This window comes from Lynx canadensis, chromosome D3 (assembly GCF_007474595.2).
Source record: "Lynx canadensis isolate LIC74 chromosome D3, mLynCan4.pri.v2, whole genome shotgun sequence".
Taxonomy (NCBI): Eukaryota; Metazoa; Chordata; class Mammalia; order Carnivora; family Felidae; genus Lynx; species Lynx canadensis.
Window position 1 is genome coordinate 86,518,483 of NC_044314.2, and position 13,617 is coordinate 86,532,099.

The 13,617-nt window shown below is 56.5% G+C and overlaps 1 protein-coding gene across 1 annotated transcript in view; it reads left to right on the forward strand.

The window, feature by feature from the left end:
• LOC115528716 (MLX interacting protein) overlaps nt 1-12,483 on the forward strand; it is a 61,627-nt gene extending 49,144 nt beyond the window's left edge. The window contains exons 8-17 of the mRNA XM_030337005.1: nt 162-253; nt 1,195-1,846; nt 2,307-2,428; nt 2,549-2,702; nt 4,168-4,292; nt 4,728-4,829; nt 4,938-5,065; nt 5,308-5,431; nt 6,898-7,027; nt 7,678-12,483. Coding sequence (XP_030192865.1) covers nt 162-253; nt 1,195-1,846; nt 2,307-2,428; nt 2,549-2,702; nt 4,168-4,292; nt 4,728-4,829; nt 4,938-5,065; nt 5,308-5,431; nt 6,898-7,027; nt 7,678-7,799 — 1,751 coding nt within the window. The 3' untranslated portion in view covers nt 7,800-12,483. The remainder of the gene's footprint in view (nt 1-161; nt 254-1,194; nt 1,847-2,306; nt 2,429-2,548; nt 2,703-4,167; nt 4,293-4,727; nt 4,830-4,937; nt 5,066-5,307; nt 5,432-6,897; nt 7,028-7,677) is intronic.
• The last annotated feature ends 1,134 nt before the right edge of the window (nt 12,484-13,617 follow it).

The following is a 13,617-nucleotide window of genomic DNA, read 5'->3' on the forward strand; positions in this document are numbered from 1 at the left end:
GGCCTCTTTCTGCAGAGTTACCTCAGGGGGGAACGCCCTCAGGGGGGAATGCCATGGCACTCCTCTGGGTAAGATGGGGCTCAGTGCCCTGTTCGCTTGGATCTTAATTCAAGGATGTGATGGGCACACGGAGCTCAAAGGCCCCCGCTGTTGTCTTTCAGACCTCTTCTCTTCCAGCCGCTCCATTTTTGGTTCCGTGCTGCCTGCTCCTGTCTCAGCACCTGCACCAGATCCCAACAGCCCACCTGCTCAGGTAGAGGGAGTGGGGGCAGGGGGGCCGAGGGCCAGGCTAATAAGGAACCACACAGTCATAAGCAACACACGAGGGCTTGCCAGATCTAGGGCTGAACACACAACTAACGCATAAAGAAGTTATTCTGGCCCTCCTCGAAAGCACGCAGAGATATCCAAGAGGGGAGAGAGACTGTCAGTAAGCAGGCGCCCCTGCCTAAGACTGCACATAACCTGTGTGCCGTGAGCTCTGTTCTGACCAGTTTAGAGAGGCTTAGCAAAGAAAAACATAGATCGCTAATAAAAACAAGTTCTGTGTATTTCTCTTACTTTTTACTCAACAATTAACAGTAGTTGGTTATCGGGTGCTGGGGCTGCAGAGCTGAATGAGGCATGGCTCTTTGCCCTCAGGGGCTCTCAGGCTGGTACCCGTATCCAGTTAGACCAGAAACCTGGCCCCATCTTCTTCCATCTGGCTCTGGGAAGAAGTTCTTCTATAGAGACTGAGATCCTGACAATCGATTCCTTATAGCGTTTCTCTTTTAGGAAGAGGTGACCTCTAGAAGTTGATACGTGAAACTGTCCTGGGGGAACCCCATGAGCAGCTGTGATCCAGGCTGCCTCTGCTCTGTAACAGAAGATGGCAGGGACTTTGGGGGGACCCCTGCTGGACTTCAGAAACAAGATACTCCCAGGCCTAGAGCCAACTGTGTGCAGACAGTCGCTTTGTCTGAGCTCTGTGTTATCATTTAGTCCCTAATGGAAACAAGACCCCTGCGGATGCCTGGGGAGACACAGCTCCGTTCCCCCCAGTTAGCAGCCGTGGGGACGGGAACCATCGCCTTGTCCCTCTGTCCGGAGGTTCTGCTCAGGCGCCCACCACACGTTGTTGGACTTTGTGGTGTGTTGTACCGGGAAGTGATGGCAAGATGTGTGATCCAGCACTTGTCCTTCCTTTCTCAGGAGAGCATCCTGCCAGCCCCTGCTCTCCCCACCGTGAACCTCCCTGATGGCCTCATTTCGCCTCCTGCAGCCACCACCCTAGACCCTACGGATAGGCCAGGCTGCGATCGAGCTCCCCGACCTGGAGACCCCTTTATCCAGCCTACAGACTTCGGTCCCTCTGCACAGCCTCTGAGTGTCCCCCAGCCTTTCCTCCCGGTGTTCACCATGCCCTTGCTGTCTCCCAGCCCTGCCCCGGCGCCTGCTTCCCCTGCTCTGCCGTTAGCCCCACCCCCGGCCACTGCCTTGAGCCCCCTGGCTCCACCCGCCTTCCTACAGCCGAAGTTTGCTGGAGCCAGCAAGTCGCCCTCCGTCATCACGCACACGGCCTCCGCCACCCTCACCCATGATGCATCTGCCACCACCTTCAGCCAGAGCCAGGGCCTTGTCATCACCACCCACCATCCCACCCCCTCGGTGTCACCCTGTGGCCTGGCACTGCCTCCAGTCACCCGGCCTCCAACCGCTGGGCCTTCTCAACCCTGTTTAACTTTTGTGCAACCCAAACCGGTCTCCTTGACTGGGGGGAGGCCCAAGCAGCCCCCCAAAATAGTGCCTGCTCCCAAACCTGAGCCCGTGTCCTTGGTATTGAAGAATGCTTGCATCGCCTCAGGTAAGTCAGTGGAGGGAAGCCAGAGTCTGGTCTCCCCTTCCTGAGGAATATTTCCCTGTCCCCGAGGCTTGCAAACTTGTCACACACACGCGCGCGCGCACACACACACAGTGACGTGAAAGGAGTGTTCTGATCTGCATGTGTGTGATCTAGTCTCTTATGTATACCCTCTGTTGTTCTTTTAAAGTTAGTCTCAACCCAGTTTGAAAAAGCATGGTCCGGGTGATCTCTAATCCGTCCTAGGTCTATAGGTCTATAATCTGTCCCCTTCAAGGAGAAGTTACAAAACAAAGGTCAGGTACCCTTGTGGTCTTGTCTTTCCTGTGGTGAGGAAAGCAATGTCTGAGCAGCAACAGGGGCTATGCTTCTCCTGGGGAGCACCGTGCAGTGGGCCTGGGCCTGGGCCCAGCCAGGCCGCCCGTGGCTCAGGGACACCGCCCTCACCTTCTTGTTCTGGCAGCTGCCTTTTCAGGACAACCTCAAGCAGTGATTATGACATCAGGCCCTCTGAAGAGAGAAGGGATGTTGGCTTCTACTGTGTCCCAGTCCAATGTGGTCCTCACGCCTGCCTCCATTGCCCGGGTGAGAGGGCCCTGGACGGACCCTCAGCATCCTTATGACCGCAGTGTGGCCCTGTTCTTGGGTGGTCCTCATCCAGCACGACTGTAGTTGGGGGTGACCTCTCTCTCCTGTGTCACTCAGGCTCCTGGAGTCACGGAGTTCCACAGTGGCATCCTGGTGACAGACCTTGGCCATCCCACGAGCAGCCAGCCAGCCCCTGTCTCCCGGCTCTTCTCTCCAGGCACAGTGCAAGAGTCCCTGGTGAAGGGCGAGCAGGCCTCTGCCACGGGTTCCAGTGAGTGTGTGCTCCAGCGGAGCAGTTGGGACTTCGTGGGCCAACTGAGAGCTCCCACTCCTGGGTCAGGGAGACCGCCTGTGGGCTTCCCTAGGTTTGGGGCTGGACTCACAGGATGTGCAGTGACATTTTACAAGCCCGATAGCGGCCCAGGCTAGGAAGTGCTCGGCATTGTGCCAGATCATCCACAGCAGCAGAAAGGCGGCAAGCGTGTGCAGTGTTGGCAACTGATGCACTCGGGGGACCACCGTCCCTGAACTCCTTTAGAAAGGCCTGGCTCTGAGCTGCCTGTTCTGATCCAGAAAAGGGACCGAAGAGTCCTTGTCCGCAGTTTCCAGAAAACGGAAACCACCCAGCCTTGTCTACACATCAACGTAGTCGTCCCTTAGTTTTCAAGAACCTCCCATCTGCTGAACCCATTTCCACAGCGTGGGCCTTCCATTGGCCAGATGGTCGGGGTAGAACTGATTTTGCCCCGTGAAGAGCTGAGAAGCCAGGGGTAAACGATTTGCCCGAGGCTCTGCCCCTCATGGTGGGGGTAGACCCAGAACCCAGGCTCCTTCCTTTCAGATGCCACATCAGAGAGGGAGACCAAAGGTGCCTTCTTGTCTTAAGTAAAAGCAGGGCGTGGCTGCTCCTGGAGCTCTGTGTAAACGGTTGTCTTTTCTGAACAGGAAGACACGAGGAGGAGAGATCTTTGCTTACAGAGATCAGACAGTACAGGGACTTGTCCAAGGAGGATTGGAGGAACAAGGGCCTCCAGTCCGGAAAGACAAAGACAAAGACTATGAGTCAGGCCCCTACAGTGATGTAAGTTAGGGCTCAGGTAGTGGCCTCTTGTCCTCTGAGGCACAGAACCCTGGGCGCCAGAGCCGCGGGGGGAGTTCTGCCTGAGAAAGCACCACAGGGAGATGGGTGCCACGGAAAAGAGTGCGCTGAGTGGGGCAGCCCCAGGGGCTCAGAGGGACTCCTGAGAGATGCCAGTGACCAGGACATGGCTTGCGTGGGAGTAGGCAGGATTGAAGAAAGTATAAGAGAACGTATATGTAGCGTTGAGAGAACAAAAATAAACAGGTACCTGGGTACTTGACACACAGGGTAAGAACCAGAGCCTTACAGACGCTACGGAAACCCCAGGTTGCCTCCACGTGGCTTTTTAGGAGGTTGGGTTAGCAGTCACACCTCCCCTCAAAACTCTCCGTGTCCCCCAAAACCTGTGGCTGCTCAAGCTCAGACCGTGTTCCCACTCCATGTCCAGCCAGCCTTCTTTAGGCCTTGTCCACACCTAACAGAACCCTCCTTGAGGTGTTGGCAAGCATTTCTCCCGTTTTTGCTCTGTGGTTGCCGTGGGAGGTTCCGGATGGGTTTCCAGGGTTTGGGATTTGCAGGGGTTCCTTTCATGGGTGAGGACCGTTCCAGCTGCTGTAGCCGGCCATGTTCTAAGAGGAGTCTCTGTTCTTCTCAGGTCGAGATTGCCCAAACTCAGGGCAGGCCTCTCCATGTGCTTCAGAGCAGAGCCCCAGTCCCCAGTCTCCCCAGAACAACTGCTCAGGGAAATCTGCAGACCCCAAAAATGTGGCTGCTTTAAAGGTATCACAGGTCTCTCTCGGGTCTTGATTTCCTTGGAGGGTTGGGGAGGAAAGGAGAATATCGAGGGGCCACTGGGGCAGCTGCGTCCCTTACTAGGGACACAGAGGAAAGGAGGACCACGCACTTGGCTGGTGCTCACCAGGCTGGGGTGTAGCATCAGGACCCTGGACGTTTGCTACTTTAACCTCGAGATCAGGTCCCCTCTTCCCATTCCCCCACCTACCAGTGAGGTCTGAGCCCCGGAATCAGCATCGAGCCCTGTAATATGCCGGGAGGCCGCAGCTGGGAACTGGGTCCGTGGAGGAGGGGTCTGAGGGTGACTGGGAGGTGCCGACCAGCAGCAGTCGTGGCCCCTGCCGAGGTGCTCCATTCTGCAGGGAGGGGAGGTGGCCTTACAGAGCACCGCATCACAGTGACCCTTTGATTCCCCAACAGAACCGGCAGATGAAGCATATTTCAGCTGAGCAGAAAAGGCGCTTCAACATCAAGATGGGCTTTGACACCCTTAACAGTTTGATCTCTAATAACTCCAAGCTGGTGAGTGGCATTGGGTGGGTGGGGAGCCGCTTCATTGGCCTCGGTGCCGGGTGGACAGGCAGGGTCGCCGTGGCCGCTGCGGCTTTGACCCCGCCGCCCCTCCCACAGACCAGCCACGCCATCACGCTGCAAAAGACTGTGGAGTACATCACCAAGCTGCAGCAGGAGCGGAGCCAGATGCAGGAGGAAGCCCGGCGGCTGCGGGAGGAAATCGAGGAGCTCAACACCACCATCATGTGAGACTGGGGACGCGGGGCCCGGGGCTGGCGCCTTGCGCTCCTGCGTGCGTGTCACAGAGGCCCCGTCACCCGTAGCCGCCTCTCTGTTGCAGCACTCTGGGTTTTTGTCATCCTCCTCCTTCCGAGGCCCCCCCTCGGGCCTGCCGTGGCCGACAGCGGGCCGGCCCTGCCTGTTCGGTGCCCCGGGTCCAGCTTCACCACCAGCCGCTCTGAGCTGCCTCTGATTCTGCCCGTTGCAGCTCCTGCCAGCAGCTGCTCCCCGCCACAGGAGTCCCCGTCACCCGGCGCCAGTTCGATCACATGAGAGACATGTTTGACGAGTATGTGAAAAGCCGGACCCTACAGAATTGGAAGTTCTGGATTGTATCTTTGGGTTTTCTTGCTTCTCCCACCCCCCAGCTGTGGGTAGGCTGAAACAACAGACACTGACACCCCAGCGATTTTAGAAAAAAACCCACATAAATGGTTGTCGTTGGGCTCATCCAACAGGCGGTGCCGGCTTCCGCCTCGGGAGAGGGGCCTGGCCAGGGCTGTGGCGTGAAGGGAGTCGGTCGTTGGTGACCGTCCCGGCTCATGGCTTCCTGGGGAGGCAGAACAGGCCCGGTTTGCTCTCTCGGTGCCTGGGAAGTAAAGACATTCGGTTGCAAGGAGCTAAAGCCGCTTGTAGAGACAATCCTGTAGGAAGGAGCTAGGGTCTCATCTGACACCTCCTGGCAGCCGTCTCAGTCCTTGGGGTAACTTACTTAGGGAGGGTGAGTACTGCCCCTGTGATGGATGAGAAACCAGGGCTCATGAACGACCGAGTGGCACAGTCAGGATTTGAAACCAGCTCCCTCGAGGCTGTTGTCTGGGTTTGGACCACGTGGCCTCTGATGCTGTCATGAGGCACATGCACCTGAGCGCTGGGGTCTGTCTGGGGCCAAGGTGCGCCCACACTCAGCTTCCAGATGTCAGCAGGGCCCCTCTGGGGGACAGCTCCTGCCTTGTCCGTACCCTTCCAGCCACATCTCTGCCTCAGACGGTCTGTACACGTGGGAGGTTGGCCACGTGCCTCCACCTTGTTACTGACACACTGAGAAGACAGTTGTTTGGGAGCAGAGGATTTTATCTGCTTTATTTGCACTCTGACGGCTGGTTTTGAAGAGAGGAGAGGTGACAGACACTGGCTCTGTTTCCTCTGCTTTGCCTGGCTGGCCCAGCCTCCCTCTGCCCTCATCACTGATGGAGCTGGGTGACAGCTGGGATGGGCCAGAACCTCTTTAGGAAAATGGCACATTCCTCATTGGGCTGAGGCTTGGACCGCAGGCACTCATGGCTCAGACCAAGGAGAAAACGGAGCTCATTGCCTTCACTAAGCTGATTGCCTAGGATGGTTTGGGAGACCTACGTGGAATGTGACTAAGAGCCAGCATGTGTGTTTATCACCAGACACAGGCCTCGTCTATCTCTAGACAGGCAGCTTCCACCATTTGGTCTGCGGTGTGCCTCTCCTATTCTTGCCCATATACATAAAGACCGTTGGTTTTCCTGTCGTTGTGCCAGGACCCCGTGCCACACCAAGCAAACCTCTCAGTCCCTGCCTCTGGCCTGCTCAGTGGTCATTAACCTGTTGCTCAGTTACAGTTAGATGGGAACATTTTGGGGGAATGTAAGGGTGCGTCTTAACCTAGATGTCTGCCTCTCATCCACTGTCTGTACAGTCACTTGCCCGCCCCGGGGGAATTGATCCTGGGCAAGCCTGTAGCTGGGCTTCATTCTCCCCACTCTTGGTTACATGTTTGCTGGTCCTCCTCCTTGCTTACGTTTTCTTTAACCCACGTGCAATGCAGTTCAGTATCATCATCAAGCCGCTGTTTGAGTCCTTCAAGGGGATGGTGTCCACCAGCAGCCTGGAAGAACTGCACCGGACGGCACTGTCTTGGCTGGACCAGCACTGCTCCCTGCCCGTCCTCAGGCCAAGTGAGTAGGGGCTGCATGGGGGCCGAGGCGCCACGGGGGCTTGCCAGCCCCTGCACGACAGTCTCGGAGAGAGGAGGGCCTTCGCTGCAGACAGCGCTGTAGCCGGGCCAGGCTCCACCGCGAGCAGCCGCCGCTCCAGCAGGGCCGGGAGCGCGGGATGATGCTGTGTAGGAGGCCCCGAACCGGAATGTGCCAACCGCAGGGCGGGGGCAGAGCCCCTGGCGCCTCTGCTTGGCTTCCTACCATCCCTGGGTGTCACCGTGCTCAGGTCCAGCTTGCGTTTACCGAGCACCTGCCGTTCACCAGGCCGTCTCGGGTGCTTTCAGATGTTTTCCGATTTAATTCTTGTAACTAACGAGGCGACGCCCACACGTTGAGGTTATAGAGGGGTGACGTGGAAACAGGTGGACATATGGGAACGGCTTGGGATTCTCTGCCCGTCTGCAGGATAGGAGGCATGATTCGGAGAGTCACCCTAGGGGCAGAGAGGCTTTGCTGGCATTCGTCCGTCAGTGAGCTCAGCGCCTCTGCTTTGGCGGGCGTGAGAATTACCACACGGGTCGTATGTGTAACACCTTGCGTGCCGTCCGTCGGGCTCAGAGCTGCCGTGTGTGCCTGTGTCCCTGGGCTAACCTTCCCCTTTCTTCCAGCGGTGCTGAACACCCTCCGGCACCTGAGCACCACCACCTCCATTCTGACAGACCCGTCCCAGCTGCCGGAGCAGGCGGCAGAGGCTGTCACCAGAATTGGCAAGAGATCGGGGGAGTCTTAGCGCCTAGCAGGCACGTGGCCGCGCAAGATGCCTCGAGGCTCTTCCCTGCCTGCGGAGAGGATGCTGCACCCCATGCCTCTCCTGATGCGGAGCTCAGGGCCCCCCTCCAACTCCACTGGCCCACCGGGCCGCTCAGAACACTGTGCTCAGGTCTGAAGCAGGTTCGGGTCCTGCCAACAGCAATAGCCCATCTTTGGGAACCCCTTGCTGTGAACTCTCACTCAGCGACCTCAGTCGTGACCTCCCCTGCCCTCGGGCAACCCAGACAAAGTCCTGTCCTGCTGGTGGCCTGCCAGGCCCATGGTGCCGGTGCAGGGAGTAGATGGGACAGAAGGGGCAGGGCCTGCTCCTGTGAGCTATAAGAGGCATAAGGGTTCCTTTCCGGTTCTGTCCTCAGACTTAGAGATACTCGCTCCTGTCACCCCTGGGTACTCGGACGGCTCCGAGTGACTCCTGTGCCACTCTGACATGCCCACGGGGCAGGTGGAAGGCGTCTCTCTCCCTCCCTCAGACTCTGACCTTGTAAGTAGGTTTGGACGGCTGCTCAGGCTTGCATACGGTAGGCCGCCTCCCACCGCACGAGCCACCAGGGAACCTCAGAACCCGTGTGCACAAGTGGTGGGTGTGAATGCACGCGGGACAAGAAGGAAAGCACGAGCAATGCAAAGCTGCCGCCCTGGCTTAGAAACCCCCTCAGGCGGCACTGTGGTCTGGGAGTGACTTCGTTCTGCCTGGTGTTGTGATGGCCACACGTCGCTGACTTGAAACCGTGGCAGGGACTCGGGTGGGTCCTCCTCGGGCATCGCCTCACTGCATGGCCCTCGTTCTCCGCTTGCTTCCAAGCCATAGCCTCGGGTGAGCCAGCAGTGTTCCATGGATGCGTACAGCCCCCAGGGTGGAGCGTCTGAAAGGCCAGACTCCACGGTGCCGTCATCGGTCCGGTCATCTTGGCCGGATTGTTCAGCCAGGAGCCCCAAACCGTAACAGTTCTCGGACCAAAGATGTCACCACACCCAAAGTCTGTCCTGTCTCGTGTTTGGAGGAAGAAATTGAGTGTTGACAGGCAGAACTCTGAGGCAGCCAGCCTTCGAGCTGTCTCTGGGCACCTCCAGATCAGGCAGTGAAGAGCTACACTCATATTTGATCAAGGTGGAGGGATATCGGGGGCCATGGCCTGCTTCCAAACATGGGAACTGCAGCTGGGTCGTCCAGGCCCGTCCTCTTGCTGTACCTGTCGGAGGAGCCGCAGACGGAAGGGCGGGCGCTCTAACACTCAGGAAGCCCAGCCCAGGGTACCTTCTTGTTGAAAGAATGTGCTTCTAACGTTCCGCTGTGAAGTTCGGAGGGTCAGTGAACTTCCCATTCAACCTCTGTCCTCCCGGCCAGAGGTGGAGCCTGGGCGGTGCTGGGCAGGCCGGAAATCCTGGGGCAAGCTTTGCGGGGGCTCCGAGGGCTGCCTCCTGAAAGGTGGGTCCATTTGGAGGCTCCCACTGCTTCCTGGAGGCCCGCCGAAGGCGCTCGGGCGCAGCCAGCCCTGCCTCAGCCTTAGCTGATGGAGAACAGAGGGGGCGTCCTCTCCCTGCCGCCGCCGTCGCCGCCGCGGGTCACCGACCAGCCGCCTGTTCCCTCGTCTGTGCTTCAGCCTCACAGAAGAGCAGCCTGGCGGCATCCCTCAGCCTACCGCGGAAAAGCGTGTTTACAGGCCTTCCAGATCACTTCCCTCAGGGGTGAGCACACAAGGCTGGGCTAATCCTTAATATCCACTGGGAGGTGGTAAGAGAACTCACCCTTCACCCCAGGACAAACGTGAAGTCTCCCTTCAAAAGGGAGAAGACCACCACGGTAAGAACTCATTACGGTCAAAAGGAAAACCACATGATGTCCCCAGCTATGAGGGCTCGTGGAGGGTCATGAGCTCAGTCCCTTCCACAGTTCCTGTGCCTTTGTAAACCGTGTGGATGGCCACAGTGCTTGGCCCACCAAGACCTCTCCTGAATTAGCAGCCTTCCACGCACCCTGTGCTGGGAGTCTTTTTTTTTTTTCTTCTTTAACTCCGTGGGATATAAAATTGGCCTCCTGCTTCTTTGGCCTACCTCTCCTCCTCTCCCTTTTGCTGAATTGATGTTCATGTTTCTGTTTTGTTGAATATTTAAGGCTGTTGGTCACGTGAGACTTTGAGGTGTGTGTGTGTGCGTGTGTGCATGTGTGCGCGCGCATGTGTGTGTGTGTGTCCTAGCAGACTGTTAACTAGATGCATGTTTTTGTTTCGAGATAATTACTTAAATCCATTTCTCTTGGTGCTCACAATTACCACGGCTGTAGGGCCACAAAGCTGTATCTCTTCTCACAGGCACGATTGTTTCTTGTCCCAGAATCGTTTCTTGTTTTGGAATCTTGCTCAATGAACGTGGCCAGAGAGGCCCAGCCAGCGTGCAGGGACAGCGAGACCACTCTTCCAGCAGCCTCCAGTGGATGATGACCATGGGGCTGTGCTTTGTTTATGCTCATTTTCACCCCTGCTCCTGCCTCTACTCCCAGAAAAGAAACATTAAAATGCTGACACTTTGGAGAATTAGAAAAACAATCTGAAAAGGGGGGGAAAGAAAAGCCCATCTGGCACATAAATCTGAAAAGCATTTCTGTGAAATCTTTCTGGGCCATCAGTTCCCTTCACACTGCTGCGTGCTCTGTCACAATGAATGGGACATGCAGGGACAGGGCAGGTGCCGCCGTGGGGCTTTCTGAGACTTGGCGGGCTGTCCCTCCGTCTCTGGCCTCAGGTGGTTCTGCACCAGCAGTCACCCTTCACCCACCCAGGATGCTTCAGCCCGTGCACCCTGGCCGCCGTCCAGCCGTTTTTCTCACACTGGAGCAGTGGTCCCGGCATCAGACGTTAGCGTTGATGAGATGCTAACAGGCATCACGGGCTCTTGTCAGGAGGAAGGAACCCCCAACGCCGCCCTGTTCCTGGAGCCTCTGCAAGGAGAGGTCGCCCATGTGTCCTTGGGCACCCGGCTTCCTCGGCTTCCTGTCTTTGTGACCTGACCCCTTCCCCTTGCTAGAGGTTGGGCCTGAAGGTTTTTCTGCTCTGGCCAATAGAACGATAAACCTAGACTGTGAGGGAGCGTCGCACCCCACGGTGGTGCCGGCCCCCTTTGTCTCACCCCAGGTGAGGGGGTGCAGTGGTGAGTGACCCGAGAACTAGAAGAACGAGAAGTGGGTTTGTGGTTTCCAGGCTCACAGGCTGTCACAGTGTAGCTGAAGCATGCATCTGCATGGGGCCGGGCTGTCCTCAACGGTCTCTACCCCGCTGCTCACGGCCCCGCACGCCGGGTGCAAGCTGGCCCTCGCGCTCATTTCTGTCTGGTGGGAAGGTACCTTTCCCTAGAGATACCCTGCTTCCCATTACGCACTTTGCCAGTGGTGACACCCGCCCGCCGCTCGCCGGGATTTAGCTGTGCCAAGTGTTCCTGCAGTCGTGGTCTCGTCGAGGGAGCTGGGTGCCCTGATGTGGGCACCATGGCAGCCGTGGGCCGTGGTCTGTGCCTCGTACGTTCAAGAGAATCCTCACCACGTCTGAACACGGACAAAGGGAGAGGAGGGTAGGGCTAGAGGGTGGAAGAGCTTGGACGCTCAACACGTTTGTACCGTTCAGTAGTAGTCTCCTTGGCCTTGAACCCGTCTGATCGGAGAGGCTGTGGGATCAAGGAGAGGCCTTAGGACCTACCGTGCACATCCACAGCTGCTCCATTTTCTTTTCCTTCCGAGGACTTGGCTTTCCTGGCTCATCACACGGGGGTTCTGTTTCCTTGTCAGGGTTTTTGCGAAAATCAGCCTTTGAGAAAAGAAAAGGGAACTTTTCATGTTGAATGTTGGCTTTGACTCTGTGTGTGTGTGTGTGTGTGTGTGTGTGTGTGTGTGTGTGCGCGTGTGCGCGCGCGCATGTGCGTGTGCATGTGCTTGCACAAGCCTGCCTGCGTGCATTTACTTAATGGAATTTTATTTTTGTGAAATTCCTTCCCAAGTATGTAGCAAAGTTCACCTCCCTCTCCCAGTCAGACTTTTGGTGCCATAGTCAACCCTGGGCATCGCTCATTTGAAGAATTCTTTTCTGGGTTTCTGAACAGAGGTGTGCTACTCGCAAGGCTTGAGGTTCTGGAAGGTTAGGAGACACTGACACATTTTTCCATAGAGTTTACGTCCTACAGTTGAAGGGTCTGAAGGGCTCTGGCTCAGGAGACATGACTCCAGGCTGTGTCTCTCCCAAGGGAGCTTGAACACAGCCCGTCCCCTACAACGCCCTGCTCTCTCTGTACCCGAACCTTCTCGGACAGCCCTCAAAAGGAAACCGGATTCATCTACTCACTTTGTAACACCACGGCTGAGCCACCATGTGCTCTTCCAGGTTTCAGTTTATTGTGTACCTAGCTCGTTTTTTCTGTTGTGAGCTCTGGTGATTGTGTCAGGGCTCCATTAGGAGGAGGTTTCCTCTCGTGGTCTGAAAAACAAAACCGGAGAAGAGCCTTGTTAATCAGAGGCTCCCTCAGGCCTGTGCCATCCAGAACACCACCCCTCATGCTCCGCTGTTGAGAAGCACGTTTCCACCAGCTGTATTCAACACTACAATGCAGTTTTAAAACTATATTTGCATCCGAGACAATAAAAAGCTGTATTTTTTTGAAAAGCCTGTGACATGTGGTCTTAAATGGTACTCTGTTGGGCTGTGGAAGAGATGATTCAGAGAGATGGGAACAAAGTGATGCCAAGACGGGCTCACTCATTCTAACCTTGAGGGATGGGTGCAGCCTACGGTGGAGGCCTTGGCGGCGAGAAGAGAGGCCCGAGGTGGGCAGGGGTTCCTGAAGAGAGGCTGCTGGAAGGGCCTGTGACAGAAGCCCAAAATGACCAATTCTTCCCATGAACTCTCCAGGGCCGGTGTTCCAGGCCTTTCCCAGGTGGACAGAGCTCAGTGGTGCTTGTACAAGCTGCCCATGTCCCCATCGGGAACCTGGGCAGATGGCACCTGGCCCATGCTGTTGAACAGGGTGGTTGTGAGGTTCACATAAAATCACGTCAGGGTGTGCAGTCACCTGTGGAGCACTGTACTTAGTATAGTCGGGGTGCCTGGGTGGCTCAGTCGGTTAAGCGTCCGACTTTGTCTCGGGTCCTGACCTCGCGGTTCGTGAGTTCGAGCCCTGCGTCGGGCTCTGTGCGGACAGCTAGGAGCCTGGAGCCTGCTTCCGATTCTGGGTCTCCCTCTCTCTCTGGCCCTTCCCCTCTCAAAGCTCTGTCTCTCTATCTCTCTCTCTCAAAAGTAAACAACCATTAAAAAAAACAAATTAGGGGCGCCTGGGTGGCGCAGTCGGTTGAGCGTCCGACTTCGGCCAGGTCACGATCTCGCGGTCCGTGAGTTCGAGCCCCGCGTCGGGCTCTGGGCTGATGGCTCGGAGCCTGGAGCCTGTTTCCGATTCTGTGTCTCCCTCTCTCTCTGCCCCTCCCCCGTTCATGCTCCGTCTCTCTCTGTCCCAAAAATAAATAAAAAACGTTGAAAAAAAAAATTAAAAAAAAACAAATTAAAAAAAAAAAAGTATAGGTCATCATCAGAATGGCTAACATTGGCCCCAGGGCTGAAAGTCTTCTGAGTCATGGTGATGGCCCCAGGGAGCTGTGGTCTCCCTGCTGACCATGGACCCAAAACCATAGGTGGAAAACGCAGGGAAGTTGAGCAGCAAAGATGTCCCGTTGCCGTGCTGAGAAGACTTTGATGATCTGTGTTTAATTTAGAAGCTTCTCTCTTTTCCATACCATCTTCCTGCGT